This window comes from Salmo trutta, chromosome 14, assembly GCF_901001165.1.
Source record: "Salmo trutta chromosome 14, fSalTru1.1, whole genome shotgun sequence".
Lineage (NCBI taxonomy): Eukaryota > Metazoa > Chordata > Actinopteri > Salmoniformes > Salmonidae > Salmo > Salmo trutta.
In genome coordinates, this window is record NC_042970.1 from 59,103,972 (window position 1) to 59,124,379 (window position 20,408).

Sequence of the window (20,408 nt, forward strand, 5' to 3'; positions counted from 1 at the left end):
AATTCAGGGCCAGCTGAACACAATAGATGTGAAAGTGGAAGAGAGTCACTGATGCTATGTTTCGCTTGAGCAAAGAGGAGGACAGCATATTCTCACCAGGGTAAACTAGAATAGCTGCTAGAAGATGACTCAGCAGTCAGGCAGCTTGCAGGTGAGCATGTTTTTCCTGTTTTAAAGTCTCTTCTTCTCAAGGCAAATGTGTCAGCTTAGTGTATCTAGATGTACGGTAGCATATGGTAGTACAGTAGCATATGGTTTCTGTTAAGACATTTCTAAACAATATTATTTGACACAGAAAATATATTACACAGCAAATATAGGATATTTCATGCCAGTTTCTACATGCCAGCTTGTTTGTATAATGCCTAGGTCTGGTTTTGACTGGCATTATATCCAACAACCTTACCACCTGCAATCATGTGTCTCATAATTCAGGGATGTCTTATCCAGGCTGAGTATTTTGTTGATTATAGTGCTCAACGTACTGCACACATTTTTACAATGTCGTTTTTCATAAAATATGCTGAGCTCTGACGATATTCATATATTGAAGATAATCCTGTTCTCAACCTGCTCCATTGTTCAATACGTGCTCTTTCAAAACCTGAAGGTTAGCTAGTCCTGATGCCTCTAATATGCTTAGTTGGCCTTTTATGCTATCTTAAAACCTGTCTGGGGTATGTGGGACCCGAGCGTCCCACCGGCGGGACACTGCCAACAGCCAGTGAAATAGCAGGGCGCCAAATTCAAAACAACAAAAATCTCATAATTCAAATTTCTCAAACATACAACTATTTTACACCATTTTAAAGATGAACTTCTCATTAATCCAACCACATTGTCCAATTTCAAAAAGGCTTTACGGTGAAAGCATAGCATTAGATTATGTTAGGACAGCACCTAGACAAGAAAAACCACACAGCCATTTTCCAAGCAAGGAGAGGCGTCACAAAAAAACAGAAATACAGCTAAAATGAATCACTAACCTTTGATGATCTTCATCAGATGGCACTCATAGGACTTCATGTTACACAATACATGTATGTTTTGCTCGATAAAGTTCATATTTATATAAAAAAAAACATTTTACATTGGCGTGTAATGTTCAGAAATGTTTTGCCTCCCAAAACTTCAGATGAATGAGCACATCAATTTACAGAAATACTCATCATAAACGTTGATAAAATATTAAACTGTTATTCAAAGAATTACAGATACACTTCTCCTTAATGCAACCGCTGTGTCAGATTTAAAAAAAAAAAACTTTACAGCGAAAGCACACTTTGCAATAATCTAAGTACAGCGTTCAGACACGAAACCAAACCCGCCATTTTGTGGAGTCAACAAAACTCAGAAATAATATTATAAATATTCACTTACCTTTGATGATCTTCGTCGGAATGCACTCCCAGGAATCCCAGTTCCCCAATAAATGTTCATTTATTTTGATAAAGTCCATATATATGTCCAAATACCTCCTTTTTGTTCGCGCGTTCGGTCGAGTACTCCAAATGCGCTGTGCTCGCGCATTAAGTTCAGACGAAAAGGCAAAAAAGTTATACTACAGTTTGTAGAAACATGTCAAACGATATATAGAATCAATCTTTAGGATGTTTTTATCATAAATCTTCCATAACATTCCAACCGGACGATTCCTTTGTCTTCAAAAAAGAAAAGGAACACAGCTAACTCTCATGTGAGTGCGCGCCACTGAGCTCATGTCATTTTCTTTCTCATCTACTTCCAGGAGCTCTTATTCTCTCCCTATTCACAGTAGAAGCATGAAACAACGTTCTAAAGACTGTTGACATCTAGTGGAAGCCTTAGGAAGTGCAAAATGAACCCTAAGTCACTGTATACTGTATAGGCAATCACTTGAAAAACTACAAACCTCAGATTTCCACACTTCCTGGTTGGATTCTTCTCAGGTTTTTGCCTGCCATATGAGTTCTGTTATACTCACAGACATCATTCAAACAGTTTTAGAAACTTCAGAGTGTTTTCTATCCAAATCTACAAATAATATGCATATCCTACGTTCTGAGCCTGAGTAGCAGGCAGTTTACTACGGGCATGCCTTTCATCTGGACATCAAAATACTGCCCCCTACCCTAGAGAAGTTTTAAAGAATGAAAAATAGAACAAATCTCTAATGGCAAAATATGTAAAAGATATGCTCTCTTTCTTCCACAGACTTGAATGGTGCAGAGATGAATGCTTTGTGCACAATTCTTGCGGCACTCACCATGATCTCTTGTGTGTTGGGGGACAATTCCGGACAGTACTCCTATGGCTCTGATATCACAGAGGCAGCCAACTTTGCCATTGACTTCCATAATCACATGAACAAATATGCTTTTGCGTACAAGGTCGTCGACATTCTATCTGCCACACCACAGGTGTGTAGACTGCACACTTGCACACCACTTGCAGTAAAATATTATTTGTTTTATAATAGTTATAAATACTTCTGAACTGAAAAAATACTTAATCACTAATTTAACTAAAATTGTAATTATGTCCTTGGATTTGGCACTAGACTTGAATGAGAATATTTAAAGTATAAACGTAGATTAAAGTATTCACCTTACGTAAATATTTCTGTTGACTTTTAGATTTACCCTCCTGCTCGGGTGAAGCACACCATGACTGTCAAAGTGGGACAGACTGTGTGTAAGAATGAAGCCAATGTAAACTTGGCTGATTGCAGCCTGCAGAATTCTCTGGATCTCAAGGTAATGTATACTTTACCTGCTAAATCACCATTCACCTTGAAGTAAATAGTTAGCCTACAGTATATATTAATAAGATTACCTGAGCTCTTATGATATACACAGTATTCGCCAGTTTCCCAGACCAAGATTAAACCTAGTCCTGGACTAAAAAGCACTTTCAGTGGAGATTGGTCCAGGCTCATCCGGGCCAGGGAAACTGGCCCTAAAATATTTAAGTATCTGATGATGTCTGTCTCTCTCTTTTCAGACAATGATCTGCCATTTTGTCGTGCTTGAGGTCCCACATTCTGCCTTTCCAACTCCAAGCTACCTTCTGGTGGACCAGTGTAATTGACATGGACTTGGAATTTCAGTTTTTCAAAGCATTCTGGAATGAACTAACCCTGCTGCTGCATCACCATACATCTACAATTCTTTAAAAGCATTTTATTGTCAACACAAACACAATATTTGAAGCTTGACATTTAAACTTTGATTCACAGTCTTTGAACTCCTTTAGTATGTTTTACCTGTTATACATCTTCAATAATCCTTTGGCCACCACAGTCAAGTTCTACTGATTAATTAAGAGGTTAATAAATTACTTTAAAAAGGGAGTTTTTGTGTTGTTTTTTACTTGATTTAATTAATTTTTGAATTTGTCATATTTGTTAGTAGAAGGAACACATTGGTATACTTTATTTCACCATGGTTTTAAAAAGTGTCTTTGATGTAGGCCTATAAATGTTTACATTTAGAATGGCGGAGAAACTATTACACATACTACACGATTACACAATACACATAACTTGCATGACCTATATACAGAAAAGTAATTCTTCATTACCATGTAAGTCTACCTTTATGAGCACTGGAAGCAACACTTGTCAATGTGTTTGAAAGTTGTCTTGCTTCCCTTTGTTTACTTTGGATGACTAAGCCATAAAGGCTGCCAGCCTGCCACACAGGTCAGAGCAGGAAGGGGAGAGACCAAACACAGGTGCACTTCTTCCACCGCTGTAAGGAACATCAGATATAAGAGACATGAGGTCATCTTCGGCAATGTTCTCTCAGGGTGTTCTTTCTGTCACAGACGTGTTAAATTCTCATGCAGTCGATACCCAAGTTGTGTATGTATAAAAAAGGCCACTGAGCCCTGGACTACATCATTTCAGTAGAGGTGTTCTTTTAGAATGAGGGGTGCTGTAGCTCTGCTGGTGTTGCTGTTCTGTCTGTCTGGGACATGGGTTCAGAGATAATTACATTACTCAACAGTGTCACAGGGAAGGGGGCGATAGCAGGGTGCAAGAGGTTCAATGCTTGATGATCTGAGCGCCCCCCTGAGTTGATGAGTACAATTTCAGTAGATCACTGTTGGGCTAGTAGATCAGACAGGAACTTTGGGGCAAGGTCATTTAGTGCTTTGAATGTGGTTCATATTGCCTTATTGAGGATTCAGGACTTGGACAAGGAGTCAGTGAAGCTTAAAGACGCAAAGATGATTTGGTCAAATTCGTAGTGAGTCAACACCCTTGATGCTGTGCTCTGAAAATATTAGGAATTTTGCTCAGGCTTTTGGAAGTGAAAAGGGTATTGCTATAGTAAAGTTTGGAAAATGCAAATTTGATGTAGGCCTACTTCGCACACTCATCCGGAGAGAAGGTAAAAAAATATATATGTTTTATTGTCACACAGAAGATAGATACAGTGGTGGAAAAGGTACCCAATTGTCATACTTCAGTAAAAGTAAAGATACCTTAATAGAAAATGACTCAAGTAAAAGTGAAAGTCACCCAGTAAAATACTATTTGAGTAAAAGTCGAAAAGTATTTGGTTTTAAATATACTTAAGTATCAAGAGTAAAAGTATACATCATTTCAAATTGCTTATATTAAACAAACCAGACGACACAATGTTCATGTTTTTTTGTTGTTGTGGATAGCCAGGGACACACTCCAACACTCAGACATAAATTACAAATGAAGCATTTGTGTTTAGTGAGTCTGCCAGATCAGAAGCAGTAGAGATGACCAGGAATATTCTCTTGATAAGTGTGTGAATTTTATCATTTTCCTGTCCTGCTAAGCATTCAAAATGTAACAAGTACTTTTGGGTGTCAGGGAAAATGTATGGAGTAAAAGGTACATTATTTTCTTTAGGAAAGTAATGAAGTAAGTAAAATTAAAAGTTGTCAAACATATTAATAGTAAAGTACAGATACCCACCAAAACTACTTAAGTAGTACTTTGAAGTATTTTTATTTAAGTATTTCACACCACTGGATAGGTGCAGTGAAATGTGTTGTTTTAAGGGGTCAAATAAAAAATCGAATCAAACTTTATTTGTCACATGCGCCGAATACAACAAGTGTAGCCCTTACCGTGAAATGCTTGCTTACAAGCCCTCAACCAACGGTGCAGTTCAAGAAGAGTTAAGAAAATATTTACCAAATAAACTAAAGTAAAAAATTATAAAAAGTAACACAATAACATAACAATAACGAGGCTATATACAGGGGGTACCGGTCCCGAGTCAATGTTCAGGGGTACAGGTTAGAGGTAATTTGTACATGTAGGTATCCTGGACTTTCTGACGGGCCACCCCCAGGTGGTAAGGGTAGGAAACAACACGTCTGCCAGGCTGATCCTTAACACTGGGGCCCCTCAGGGGTGTGTACTTAGTCCCCTCCTGTACTCCCTGTTCACCCACAACTGCGTGGCCAAACACGACTCCAACACCATCATTAAGTTTGCTGACGACACAACAGTGGCAGGCCTGATCACCGACAACGATGAGACAGCCTATAAGGAGGTCAGAGAACTGGCAGTGTGGTGCCAGGACAACAACCTCTCCGTCAATGTGAGCAAGACAAAGGAGCTACCTTCTGTAGCGCCTTACGGTCAGATGCCGAGCAGTTGCTATACCAGGCGGCGATGCAACCGGTCAGGATGCTCTTGATGGTGCAGCTGTAGAACTTTTTGAGGGTCTGGGCACCCATGTCAAATCTTTTCAGTCTCCCGAGGGGAAAAATGTTTTGTCCTGCCCTCTTCATGACTGTCTTGGTGTGTTTGGACCATGATAGGTCGTTGGTGATGTGGACACCAAGGAACTTGAAACTCTTGACCTGCTCCACTACAGCCCCATCATTGATGTTAATGGGGGCCTGTTCGGCCCGCCTTTTCCTGTAGTCCACGATCAGCTCCTTTGTCTTGCTCACATTGAGGGAGAGGTTGTTGTCCTGGCACCACACTGCCAGTTCTCTTACCTCCTCCTTATAGGCTGTCTCATCGTTGTCGGTGATCAGGCCTGCCACTGTTGTGTCGTCAGCAAACTTAATGATGGTTTTGGAGTCGTGTTTGGCCACGCAGTTGTCGGTGAACAGGGAGTACAGGAGGGGACTAAGTACACACCCCTGAGGGGCCCCAGTGTTAAGGATCAGCCTGGCAGACGTGTTGTTTCCTACCCTTACCACCTGGGGGTGGCCCGTCAGAAAGTCCAGGATCCAGTTACAGAGGGAGGTGTTTAGTCCTAGCATCCTTAGCTTAGTGCTGAACTTTGTGGGCACTATGGTGTTGAATGCTGAGCTTTAGTCCATGAATAGCATTCTTACATAGGTGTTACTTTTGCCCAGGTGGGAAAGGGCAGTGTGGAGTGCAATTGAGATTGCGTCATCTGTGAATCTGTTGGGGCGGTATGCAAATTGGAGTGGGTCTAGGTTACCCGGGAGGAGGCTGTTGATGTGATGCATGACCAGCCTTTCAAAGCACTTCATAGCTACCGACGTGAGTGCTACTGGGCGGTAATCATTTAGGCAGGTTACCTTTGCTTCCTTGGGCACAGGGACTATGGTGGTCTGCTTGAAACATGTAGGTATTACAGACTCAGTCAGGGAGAGGTTGAAAATGTCAGTGAAGACACTTCCAGTTTGTCCGCGCATGCTTTGAGTACATGTCCTGGTAATCCATCTGGCACGGGGCTTTGTGAATGTTTACCTGTTTAAAGGTCTTGCTCACATAAACTACAGAGAGCGTTATCACACAGTCATCCAGAACAGCTGGTGCTCTCGTGCATGCTTCAGTGTTGCTTGCCACGAAGCAAGCATAAAAGGCATTTAGCTCATCTGGTAGGCTCGCGTCACTGGTCAGCCATTGCTTTGATGTTGCTGATGACCTCCCTCAGGGATTCTCGCTCTTTCTTCGGAGCGAATTTATCCCACATTTCAGTGAATTCGCCATGGGTGGCCAGGTTTTCCAATATATCATGACCATGGTGCCTGTGGACAAAGATTTTGTATTATAACTTGCACCCAACCAAATATTTCCATTTTATGATAAAAATCATACACAATTGATTTAACTGTAATCTATAAATAATCTCAACTATCTAACAGCTGGGCATTAACTCTTGCTTATTATGAAAACAAATGAATGAATTTGTGCAGTGCCTGGCTCAGGCGACCATTGCTATCAAGGAGGGTTGTGTTCATTTGGCACCAAATAGAAGAAAAGGGACTGACACAGGGAGGGCAACTACCTGGACTTGTCCAATAAGAAACACTCATTTTTGTTTTCCGTTGCAAAGTTTTATAAATGTTTTTCGTTGTGTGCCATCATGCACATGACCCAGTTCAATTAGCTGGAGGCTCTTCCCACCTGATTTCCAGTGCTGGGTCCACACACTGAGGTATAAAGAACTGGAGACTGCAATCAACATGCCTGACCGTTGTTGGTGATCTACTCACGTTAGTATAAGCAGATTCATGGACCGTCTAAGTAACATCTGGTTTACACAGACAAACATCCAAGGCCAATCCTTGCCATTCTGCCACCATAAGCGAGATCCCCGGATGTTGAAATTAGGCTCAATTTTGGTTCTGAATGAAAGTAGAAAATAAGTAATTTAATCCTTGGCCCAAATCATAGACGACGATTGGTTCAGATTTGGTCTAGACCGAACCAAAAACCAATGTCCGTGGATGTGGAAATCAAGGCCAGTCCTGAACTGCACCAAAAAAAGACGTCCAAAAGGCGTCAGCATCAGTCAGTACATACTGAGGTGTAGCCTACAGTGTTGTCTGAAATTTAATTTTATGAATGCCCATCTATGTGGAAAACCTACCATTTGTAAAACACCAAAAAAAGACAGAAGTCAGCTCATGCTTACTGGGGTGTAACCTACCATGGCCCACCCTTTGTAAAACAGGCCATTGCATTGAATTTATTAGTCCTGATTCCTGTGAATAATCAATTTGGCTATTTAAGCTCTGAATATCAGCTACCCAACTTTATCAGGAGTTATCGTCAGCCTATTTACAATGTGTTTACTCAGCAGGAAATGCAGAAGTATTTTCTTTTTCGGTATGATCAGTTCGTCAAAAATGTATGGATACAAATTTGAAACCTCTGATCATGACATTGGGGTGAAATTCCTGGACAACAGTTGTGATTGTCCATTCTATATTGTCCATTTTACTTTGACCTGTCCTGTTTTTAGGATATGTTGTTTGTTAATATTGTCCCTCTCATTACATTGTCATACATTTAATATCCAGCCTGTAGGCTACATAAAAGGCCACATACTCTCTTTACCATATCCTATATGTGCTACATGATTTAAGTCAGATACGGAACGTTGGTGGAGCGCTGCAGAGATGCGTCTCTTCAACAGCACCCTGGAGAGGCGCCCTGGGAATGGACAAGCAAAATATTTTGTCCCTTGCCTTTGACAAAGTGGGCACTGTTTATCAAAGGGCGGCGTCAGAAGCGTCTTGGTCAGTTTAGCTCAGAAAATGGCGCCCTCGTCAATCTGCCCTATGGCGGCTGCCTAACGAGCTGGTAGCGAGTGCAAACATCACATACATGCGCACTAGCACCCAGTGCGCACAGAGAGCAACGCAACATGGCAGGCATTGGATGAATTTAAAATGTTCATATTTTCGGCAGTGAGTGATGGAGAAAAATTCTGCCTCAGCGACAATTATTTCAATAATTCAATGGATGTTTTGTGCACAAAGGTGGTGACTGAAATGTCTTATTAGGAATTTTCAAATCGGACTCTGGCAGTCTATACAAAATGTATTTCTAGACCGGACGTCAGTCAAACTGCAGTACAGAAGCAAAACTGTAGGCGCAAACATCCCACCCAACAGACTGTCGACCAATCGCGTTCACGTTATCATGCTGCGTCACGCGGTTGCGAAACGAATCGTCACGCAATCCCTTCTCCAGGGTATGAGTCGAGAAACGTGCGTATTTTCCTCGAAAGTACCTAATGTCACGATTCCAAAGCTATACAATATTACAGATAGTAAGTTAATTGTCTCACATCTTGGAAAATATTTCTAATGTCGTACTTCTTGTTGACGAAAGTCATGCTAATGTTGGGTTTTTGAGCTCCTAATTGACTCCCATTCACTCCTTGGAGGAGAGCTCTTCTTATCCCTTGAATCACCCAGAATGCACCTTGCGACCATTGACTTAGCACGGGAAACGTACACAATGGGGGTTAATTCGATTTCAATGGAGTTTCCCATCTCCTCAAAAGTATCTCTGACCTGACACCATCTGTGAGGTCTTTCCTTCCGGTTGTCACTAGTTACCACAGCCACAAAGTCATAAACCCCGCCTATTTCTACAATTGATCTTCTTAAAATTGCATTTTAAACCTAATCTTAACGACACTGCTAACTTTATGCCTAACCTTAAATTAAGACCGAAAACCACATAAAAAAGGTAATAATTTTGTACTATATAGCCAATTTGGACTTAGTGATTCTGGTAACTTTTGCAAACCCTGACGGAAAACCTAAAATCACACGGATACTAGTGGTGGAGGTTCGCTTGAGGCAGGCGCGTCAACCTATTTTAACAGTCCGCAGGGATCATCTGGATGATTTGATGGTCGGTGACCAGAACATAATTTGTAGACTGCAAATTGACTGCAAGAAGCCCAAACAGATATTATATTTGACAAAAAAATGAATCATTTCAAACCTTGCTTACATTTGTTTGATATCAAGTTACCTCTTTATTATGTGTGGTAATTTGGGAACAGAATTCCAAAATGAAAATCACTTGAAGCTGATTTCCTGGTGTTTTTAGTATTGTGTATTGTATGTCCAACAATTTGAACAAATAATAATAATATTATTATATAATAATTTGTAACATAAATAATATAAATCGGGCCGCGGGCCGCCAGTTGGGGAACCCTGGACTAGTAGAAGGCAAGTGATGGAGAGAAGACCAGCCTCAGTTGGACCGATTGCGTTAGCTACCCACTCTGAGCCCATATGTATGTGTATTGATTCATTTGCAGACGTACAACGTTAAGTCCGTTATATTCTTACTGACAAAAACAGTGTGGGTTCGCGTTAGCTAGATCATTCTCTTGATGGATGCGCGAATATCAGGTGGGACCGGCGTTGGTACAATCGCTAACGTTAGATCAAATTTGCCTAACGTTAGATCAAATTTGCAAGGACCCAGTTCAGGTAATGGGAGAAGGATGACGTCCAAAAAGACGCGTTCAAAAAAAGGGAAAAGAAGAAAGAGACGGAGGAATAAAAAGACAAAGACCAACAAAACCCCACCATATTTACCACCGGAGGTACGTTGGCTAGCTACTACTGAAGCAGATGTACAGCTACTGCTAGCTGGAGCTTGCTATCAAGTTCATGTTAGTTAGCTAGCTAGCGATATTATCCAATGCTAGACTAGCCAGAGCCTAGCTATTTACACATTCTGACATTATTTTACCTAGCATTTGGCAGATGCTGTCGTCTGAGCTTTTTCCATGGTAAGAAACTTTTTGGCCATATGTAACGTTGTTATAAGCAGGGAATGAACATGTGTTTGTTTGTTGACAACAACAGCTGGCGTACGCACATAACAATGTTGTGACTAGCTGCAAGAGAGACGATTGGCAGCTCCTTGATGTTGCAAGATAAATTGTTTCCCTTGGTGGTGCATAGATGTAAAATACTGTAGTGATAGCTTGCTGTGGTGTGGGTAGTTTTTATTCAGTAGTACATTAGTCAACAGGGGTGTGTGCTTGTCTGTCAAAATACAGTACAGGCACACCTTTTCAAAACATGTCCTTCCCTCTGTTTCTCTCAGGCTGAAGAAGGAAACATTGAATATAAGGTACTAGTATACATTTCTTTCTTTTTGCATGTCATCTTCCCTTTCACCTGTAGCTAGTAATCAAAAGTCAAAACACATCCATGTATATGCATGCATCCTCTCAAACACGAGGTTCACTTGTTGGACACTTCTTGGTGGTGAAGTGCTGTCCCGTGCTCTACCTTCACTGCAGCTGAAGCTGGTGAACCCCACACAATACCGCTTTGAGCACCTGGCCACCCAGTTAAAATGGCGTCTTCAAGAGGGACGGGGTGAAGCGGTGTATCAGATTGGGGTGGAAGACAATGGCCTGCTTGTCGGACTGTCAGAGGGAGACATGAGAGCCTCGCTGAAGACCCTACGGAGGATGGCAGAGAAGTATGTCACTACCTTGTTTGCAAACGTCACCAAAGGCACAATCTGGGATACTTTCTTCAGCTCCATGGTCATTTCAATTATACCCATTGATTCTTGAAGAAACTAGTTTATAAATGTTTAATTTGACAGTTTGCCATTGTCACTGAATTTAACAGTTGCCCCTCAGTTTGGTGGGTGTTGGTTATAAATGTGCTATCTCTGCCTCACCAGGGTTGGTGCTGACATCACACTTTTACGAGAAAGAGAGGTGGATTACGACTCGGACAGAAACTGCCGGAAAATCGCAGAGGTTCTTGTCCGAAAAGTTCCAGACGACCAACAGGTGAGATTAAACAGCACCGTGTCTTATTTAAGAGACAATTCACCCAAATTACAAATCTCAAAAGTAAGGCTAGCCTATGGACTACAGAGTGAAGTAAAGTAGAAGGGCTGACTGGTGGTCCAGTTGTAACACTCCTGGCTCCTTGCACATATGCGACTCCCCCCTGGAGTCTGTGGTTCAATTCACTTCTCACTGTCTCCTCCTCACCTATCACCCATTGTTTATTTTCTGTCTGTCAATTAAGCATTAAAATGCAAAAGGAGAGTGACCCTCTTGTTTTGCACTCAATTATATAAATGGTCAATGGTAAGCTGTACATACAATGAAGGATTTCTGCCACGTCAATCTGCTGTAATTTCACTGCAGTGTCTCTTGTGTGTGTATGAGAGCAGTTCTTGGACCTGCGTGTGGCTGTACTGGGAAACGTGGACTCAGGGAAGTCCACACTGTTGGGCGTGCTGACGCAAGGCGAGCTGGACAACGGGCGAGGCCGGGCACGCCTCAACCTCTTCAGGCACCTTCATGAGATCCAAACAGGCAGGACATCAAGCATCAGCTTTGAGATTTTGGGCTTCAATAGCAAAGGGGAGGTGGGTAACAGCGTCTTATAGGTGACAATATAAAGAAGGAAGGATAAACACGCACGAGTTTCCCTTCCTTTGAGCAAAGACTATAAAAAAACAAAAACAACTTATTCCTCAAAAACTACACTGATATAACAAAAAAGTGTAATTACACAAAAAAAACTGTAGCAGCACACAAATGTTTTGAACATCTTCTATTTGTTACTAACCCATAAAAACAGTGTAACAACCCACAAGTGAATCAAACTTCCTCTCATGTGGCTTTTGAAGGTGGTGAATTACAGTGACTCCCGTACAGCTGAGGAGATTTGTGAGAGCTCTTCTAAAATGATCACCTTCATTGACCTGGCCGGCCACCACAAGTACCTGAAAACCACCATCTTTGGCCTCACCAGCTACTGCCCAGACTTCGCCATGCTGGTGGTCAGCGCCAACACAGGCATAGGTAAGCCCGATGATATAGCTATAATAACAGTGTAGATTGTGCCGGCCTTTTTGACTTTTACAAGATTTGTTTGGCCCAGCAAGCTATGAAAAGTGATGTGCATTTGACTACTTACAGTTGAAGTCGGAGGTTTACATACACTTAGGTTGGAGTCATTAAAACTCGTTTTTCAACCACTCCACAAATTTCTTGTTAAGAAACTATAGTTTTGGCAAGTCGGTTAGGACATCTACTTTGTGCATGACACAAGTCATTTTTCCAACAATTGTTTACAGACAGATTATTTCACATATAATTCACTGTATCACAATTCCAGTGGGTCAGAAGTTTTACATACACAAAGTTGACTGTGCTTTTAAACAACTTAGAAAATTCTAGAAAATGATGTCATGGCTTTAGAAGCTTCTAATCGGCTAATTGACATAATTTGAGTCAATTGGAGGTGTACCTGTGGATGAAGGCCAACCTTCAAACCCAATGCCTCTTTGCTTGACATCATGGGAAAATCAAAATAAATCAGCCAAGACCTCAGAAAATAAATTGTATATTCATCCTTGTGAGCAATTTCCAAACGCCTGAAGGTTCCACGTTCATCAGTACAAACAATAGTACGCAAGTATAAACACCATGGGACCACGCAGCCATCATACCGCTCAGTAAGGAGACGCGTTCTGTCTCCTAGAGATGAACGTACTTTGGTGCGAAAAGTGCAAATCAATCCCAGAACAACAGCAAAGGACCTTGTGAAGGTTCTGGATGAAACAGGTACAAAAGTATCTACATCCACAGTCAAACGAGTCCTATATCAACATAACCTGAAAGGCCGGTCAGCACGGAAGAAGCCACTTCTCCAAAATCGCCATAAAAAAGCCAGACTACGGTTTGCAACTGCACATTGGGACAAAGATCATACTTTTTGGAGAAATGTCCTCTGGTCTGATGAAACAAAAATAGAACTGTTTGGTCATAATGACCATCGTTATGTTTGGAGGAAAAAGGGGGATGCTTGCAAGCTGAAGAACACCATCCCAACCGTGAAGCACGGGGGTGGCAGCATCATGTTGTGGGGGAGCTTTGCAGCAAGAGGGACTGGTGCACTTCACAAAATAGATGGCCTCATGAGGAAGGAAAACTATGTGGATATATTGAAGCAACATCTCAAGACATCAGTCAGGAAGTTAAAGCTTGGTCGCAAACTGGTCTTCTAAATGGACAGTAACCCCAAGCATACTTCCAAAGTTGTGGCAAAATGGCTTAAGGACAACACAGTCAAGGTATTGGAGTGGCCATCACAAAGCCCTGACTTCAATCCTATAGAACATTTGTGGGCAGAACTGAAAAAGTGTGTGCGAGCAAGGAGGCCTACAAACCTCACTCAGTTACACCAGCTCTGTCAGGAGGAATGGGCCAAAATTCACCTAACTTATTGTGGGAAGCTTGTGGAAGGCTACCTGAAACGTTTGACCCAAGTTAAACAATTTAAAGGCAATGCTACCAAATACTAATTGAGTGTATGTAAACTTCTGACCCACTGCGAATGTGATGAAAGAAATAAAAGCTGAAATAAATCACTCTACTATTATTCTGACATTTCACATTCTTAAAATAAAGTGGTGATCCTAACTGACCTAAGACAGAGAATTTTTACTAGGATTAAATATCAGGAATTGTGATAAACTGAGTTTAAATGTATTTGGCTAAGGTGTGTAACTTCCAACTTCAACTGTATGTGTAACTAGTGTTACAAAGAGGGTGTTAATTGCAGATGAGGTCATTGTTGATTAGATGTTTTTCCATAAATCTTCTCCTGAACCATATGGTCTATTTACTAGAAACTCATGGACACCATTTTTTTTCTTCTCAAGTATAAATTACCAAAGTTACCAACGTTTCTGAAGTATGGTAACTTTGGTAAATTACTGGGAGTTTTGCGACCCTACCGCTGACCTAACCAGATACGATTTTCTCCCCCTTAGCTGGCACCACCCGGGAACACCTGGGCCTGGCCATGGCACTAAAGGTACCCATCTTTATCGTGGTCAGCAAGGTGGACCTGTGCGCCAAGGGCACGGTGGAGCGCACAGTACGCCAGCTGGAGCATGTCCTCAAGCTGCCTGGCTGTAACAAAGTGCCGATGGTGGTGGCCAGCCCGGATGACGCCGTCACAGCCGCCCAGCAGTTCGCTCAATCCTCCAGGTAGCTGCTGAAAAGGAGAAAAGACCTATAAGGAAACTAGAATTGAGATTCAGAACCCAATATACACCACATAGGCCTTAGTCCAGAGTGACTAGAAGGGAATTAGCAAGCATGTACGGCAACGTTGTTTGTATTGGTGGGGGGAAAAATCAATACAGTTACATATTGGAATATTATTGTTGACGATCTGTCATATTGTTTTGACAATATCTCAATATTATTTTTTGCGATAGCTGCACCAAAACTCCAGTATTTTTCCTTTTTTGTTCTCCATCTTCTTTTTAAATAGGGAGCCAATTATTTTTCAGCACTTTTATTTCCATGATTGATCAAAACTTGTTTTCTCATGGCTCTCGCTTGTCCCTCTGCAGCAGACATATGGTGAGCAATATGTTTGGAACATCGAATCACAATAAAATTGCTGCATCAACTCGCAATACATATAGAATAGTGAGAATCGCAAAACATATCGTATCGGCACCAAAGTATCATGATAATATCATATTGTGAGGTCCCTGGTAATTCCCTGCCCTAGTTGGGTGTATACACCCATTTAAACATCAAAGGACTAACTAACTTAGTGGGCAGAATTTGGCATGGGAAATCATAATGACGCAATTTTCCCAGGTGTAAACAAATTTGATGGAAATCAGATAACCAAGTGAGAAGTTATTTAGACATATTTTGAGCAACCATTAAAATATGTCTATCTGGTTATCTGACCAGATAACATCCAAAATAGGACATCTTTATGACTTGATGTAGCCATGAAAAACATGTCTTTTACCTGGTTGTAATCTGGTTTATCCGATGTCTCCTCAACCAGAAAACCAATTGACATCCAGAGAATGATGTTAAGATCACCCCAGCCAATTTCTTTACACTAAATGACACCATTACGACGCCTTTTCTGACGTTATGCTTAGGTTATATACTGGTTGTAAAAGTCACCTCATGCCCACTCTTTATGCCGTAGCATCACACCCATCTTCACCCTGTCCAGCGTGTCTGGAGAGAGTCTGGACCTGCTTAAGGTCTTCTTCAACATCCTGCCTCCTCTCAGCAACAGCAAGGAGCAGGAGGAGCTCATGCAGCAACTCACTGAGTTCCAGGTACTACACCTGCGTATATACACACGCACCCAGACACATTAACGGATACAATTATTGTGTGAATGATGTGTGTGCATGGACATTGTGTGTGTCCACGCACACTCACAACTAACACAATAATACACATGCACACACGTTTGTGCACGAACAACTAATATATTACCCACATACACACACTCTTTACAAACACATCCAAACGCATACATGCATTCATGCACACGCATAACAAAACATACACCCACACATACATACGAGATGTGAACATGCACTTTCACACATTCAGATTCGCACCCTTATTCTGCATCAACGCGTGCAAAATATACTTCCTAATTCCTCTGCTTGTGAATATAGGTAGATGAGATATATACCGTGCCAGATGTGGGGACAGTGGTGGGAGGAACTCTTTACAGGTCAGTTGGCCATAAGTCATATTGGTACTCATGAATGGAATGATAATGGATTTATTTAGCGCTGTTTCACCCAAATTACAAAATGACATATTGGTCTCCTTACCCTGTAAGCTGTCTATGGACAAGGTCTGACAGCAATCGTGCTTTGGGTTAGTTTCCCTGGCACTGTTTCCAAGTGCTAACGTTTTAGCATTTGTGGCACAAATCCCATTCATGTCATGGTACCAATTATTATCATTTTTCACGCATCATGTTCACATCGATAGGTGACTTTGTTGAGATTTTTTTAAAGATATTTTTGGAGGATTTGCTCAATTAAGCTTTTAGCTAATCAAAAACCAATAGAAGTCAATGTACTGCAAACGGTGTAACCCTGAAGTGCTGCTAAAAATGATTTGCCCTGGAGAGTTCCACTTTGACATATCTTAATATGTTTTTCCTCCCGTTGTTCCGTGGACAGTGGGGTGTGTCGCGAGGGAGAGAGGCTGGTGGTTGGCCCTACGGACGAGGGCCGTTTCCTAAGGCTGAAGGTGGGCAGCATCCATAGGAACCGCTCGGCCTGCAGGGTGCTGAGAGCCGGCCAAGCCGCCACACTGGCCCTCGGCAACTTTGACCGCTCGCTGCTCCGCAAGGTCAGAGGGTTCAGCCACAACACAACCGCACCACATGTGCCCAGATGTGAATTTTCATGACTTTTATCTATAAGATACTGTAGTTTCCCCTCCCATTTTCTATGTTCTGCCAATCACATCCCTTAATATGACTGAACATTGCAAGGTCACATTTGGAAACAGGACGACTGCACAAACTGCTCATGGTTATGATACTGTCATCTGTCCTCTGTTTTGTGTGCTACATGTGAAATCTCAAGTATAGGTAGGAGGTCTGTGTAGCCTACTATGTTTTCGTTAGTTTCGTTTTGAAGCACTCCAGACAAGAAGTTCCCTCATTGGAAAAAATACATCTCTTCTATAAATAAAGTTATTTTTTAAATTGATAGCTATCAGTGAAAAACACATTTTGGTCCTTGAAACAGTCTGACACAATGTCCATGCACACTCATAACACAATATAATACACACATACACGCACAAACAACTCCCAAAACATATGTAGTCAAAATGCAGTGTACTGTTGTTATAAAATCACTTCCACAATGGTTGTTCCTTTCCCATCTCCCAAAGTACTTATTGGTGCGTGTGTGTGTGTGTGTGTGTTGAATAGGGTATGGTGATGGTCAGCCCAAAGATGAACCCCACCATCTGCTGGCAGTTTGAGGCGGCCATCGTCCTTCTCTTCCACGCCAAAACATTCCATCGGGGCTTCCAAGTGACCGTGCACGTGGGGAACGTAAGACAGACGGCCACTGTGGAGTGCCTGCATGGAAAGGTTAGTTTAGTAATAACAATTATAAACTGGGTAGTTAGAGTCCTGAATGCTGATTGACTGATTGGCTGACAGCCATGGTATATCAGATCGTATACCACAGGTATGACAAAACATTTATTTTAACTGCTCTAATTACGTTGGTAACCAATATATAATAGCAATAAGGCAACTCAGGGGTTTGTGGTATATGGCCAATATACCACGGTTAAGGGCTGTATCCAGGCACTCTGCGTTGCGTCGTACATAAGAGCAGCCCTTAGCCGTGATATACTGGCCATATACCACACCCCCTCGGGCCTTATTGCTTAAGTATACACTCCTTTTTCTTTTATACAGCATCCTTCATACATTGTAGTATTTAGACAAATTTGTACAAGGTCAATATTTGTTTTTATAGCAGAAATGAAACCTTGTGCAATGTTCAGATAGAGATTGTATTATATAGAACAAACATGCCACTCTGCCATGTAGAGGAAGAGGAATCAGGTCAACTCTATCCATGGCATTTCTATCCGCAACGTTCCACAACGTCTAGCTACTGATTGTGGCCCTGCTGCTTTACGAGTCAACACGAACCGTTTTGTGTGCCCTTCCCTGTTTTCACCACCAGGAGGAGCTGCGCACAGGAGAGAGGGCCGTGGTCTGCTTCCGCTTCATCAAACACCCTGAGTACCTCCGCATGGGCGCAAAGCTGCTCTTCAGGGAGGGCGTGACCAAGGGCATCGGCCACGTCACCAGCCTCCTGCCCGACTCCCATGACCAAAACCAGATCCACGACCAGAACCAGAGGGAGATAGAAAAATAGAGAGGAGAAAGGAGGGAAGGAGAGGAAATGATAAACTCTCCTGAACATGCCCCCCCCCCCCCCCCCCCCGAGTAAGTTTGTGTGAACTGCCTGTACTGGATGTCATCCCATTAGATTGCTATTGAACCACACACTGGTATTTTAATCACCATTTATTTGTATCTAAGTGTGTCTTTACTGTACTTTCCTCATCTACCCTTCGTGCCATGTCGAGATGTAAAGCCCTATTGAACCCTTGATCCTTCTCAGTGGTGGCTCTGGGGCGACGCTTTGATGAGTGTGGGTTCGGGCAAAGGTCAGCGTCTTTAGTCGAAGCTGGGTGACCACTTCGAAGGCAGGCTAAGCTTTCATCTAATCTGCTGTGGATTGCTTGAAGGAACCATTCCCATCCCTCTCTGGCTCCAAACACCAGAGGGTCATTTCATAACAGATACAATAGATCAAATGCATGCTCTCCCTGTTTTACTTGGACTGGACGATGTGGAACATACTCATCCTTTGGAGGTTTAAAGGGATAGTTGGCTTTTTAAACGTTTTAGCTCATTGTCGACTTACCTAAGGCAGACACATTACCTAAACTCGGTCCTGCCCCAAGGGGCCAAGTATCGGCAATACACAGCTGATTCAGTTAAACAACTCATCATCAAGCTTTGATTATTTGAATCAGCTGTGTAGTGTTAGGGCAAAAAACAAAACGTACAGCCGTGGGGGGAGTTTGGGAAACCCTGACCTAAGGTGTTGTCATTTTTAAGTTTGTTAGCTTGTTATTTAGCAATGTGCAGAATGGCTAGCATTTTTGGAGCATGTAGCAATGCTTGTGTAAACAGGTTATATCAGTTAGCATTGCTTTCAAAAGCATGTGGAAAGCAGGGAAGTCGACCAGTGGTGGTCCTGTCTGCAAAAGGAAGAGCTCTTTTAACATGCTTTTGAATGCAAGTTTCCTTCCATACTTTTTCTAAAATATTGTGGTTTACTCTCCACTTCATTCGTCTTGATTAGTATTAAGGAAAAGTAGACTACGTGCTGCCCATTTTGGTGATGCAAATAAGTGGCAAGCGTAAATGTTGCCATGCTAATTTTCTAAATGTTAAATTCAACTAAGTCTGTGTAGGGCAGCAATAATGTGTGAGGGTTGAGAATGAGCAGAGTCAAGATGCTTGGCGTAGTCAAGTGAATGTTGCATTGCAAACCTGTTCTGAAAGAAATGTAGGGGCAAGGATTAAGTGATGTGATGTTTTTCATAGTAGAGACGCCGCTTTTGTTACCCTGTTATGTCAACCCATTGAACCCAATGCTGTATATGTCATAGCTTCAGGCTTGTCTGTGTACAAGGCAGCTTTGTGCAGCTAGATACCCATTTGGAGTCTGCATGCTTAATAGGGACTTGTGAAAATCTAAATCAGACTAAATGGACTCCTAAATGACAAATATTTATTGAACTCTAGACTTTATCCCTCACCCTTTACGAGGTTGTGTGCAATTATAACTAAAGCATTGATTGTAATGTACATCCACTTCTAAATACCATTTTGAAGCACAAACATTTTTGTGAGAGTTGTCGATTTTGCACTTTGTATTTTTGGAATAGCTTCTGCATGTTTGTGTACGCCAGAGGTTACCGAACCTAGTCCGGGAGAGCTTTAAGGTGTGCAGTAGTGAAACACGGGATTCAATTTATCATGGTGTTGATTGCATATTGAGGTCTTGGTGACCACTGATGTATGCCGCTTATTCAAGTATCAGCTGATCTTTACAGTATCTTATATGTTTACTGTCATAAGAAATATACAAATGTAGTACAGAAAGCATGCAGAGTGCTTATCTATTAGATTATATATTAAATATAATATTGCAGGTATTATTAGCTTCTTTGATTGAGACACATGGCAAGTTTGCAGTATGTGTATGCATTGCATCAAGGTTGTGTAAA

General features: G+C 41.8%; 1 protein-coding gene across 1 annotated transcript; it reads left to right on the forward strand.

The window, feature by feature from the left end:
* The first annotated feature begins 9,895 nt into the window (after positions 1-9,895).
* LOC115208475 (GTP-binding protein 2) lies at positions 9,896-18,530 on the forward strand. Its single transcript, XM_029776556.1, has 12 exons — positions 9,896-10,322; positions 10,832-10,858; positions 11,031-11,215; positions 11,426-11,537; positions 11,930-12,127; positions 12,392-12,566; positions 14,543-14,762; positions 15,739-15,874; positions 16,226-16,284; positions 16,745-16,916; positions 17,509-17,673; positions 18,284-18,530. The coding sequence occupies exons 1-12, from the start codon at positions 10,107-10,109 to the stop codon at positions 18,476-18,478; spliced, it is 1,860 nt and encodes a 619-aa protein (XP_029632416.1). The 5' UTR covers positions 9,896-10,106; the 3' UTR covers positions 18,479-18,530.
* Positions 18,531-20,408: the final 1,878 nt, after the last annotated feature.

Excerpts from the sequence above, each read along its gene's own strand:
- LOC115208475 (XM_029776556.1), top strand. The coding sequence starts at position 10,107 with ATGGATGCGCGAATATCAGGTGGGACCGGCGTTGGTACAATCGCTAAC. Across the intron at positions 10,323-10,831 it reads CACCATATTTACCACCGGAG|GCTGAAGAAGGAAACATTGA; the intron begins GTACGTTGGCTA and ends TGTTTCTCTCAG. Across the intron at positions 16,285-16,744 it reads GTGGGAGGAACTCTTTACAG|TGGGGTGTGTCGCGAGGGAG; the intron begins GTCAGTTGGCCA and ends TTCCGTGGACAG.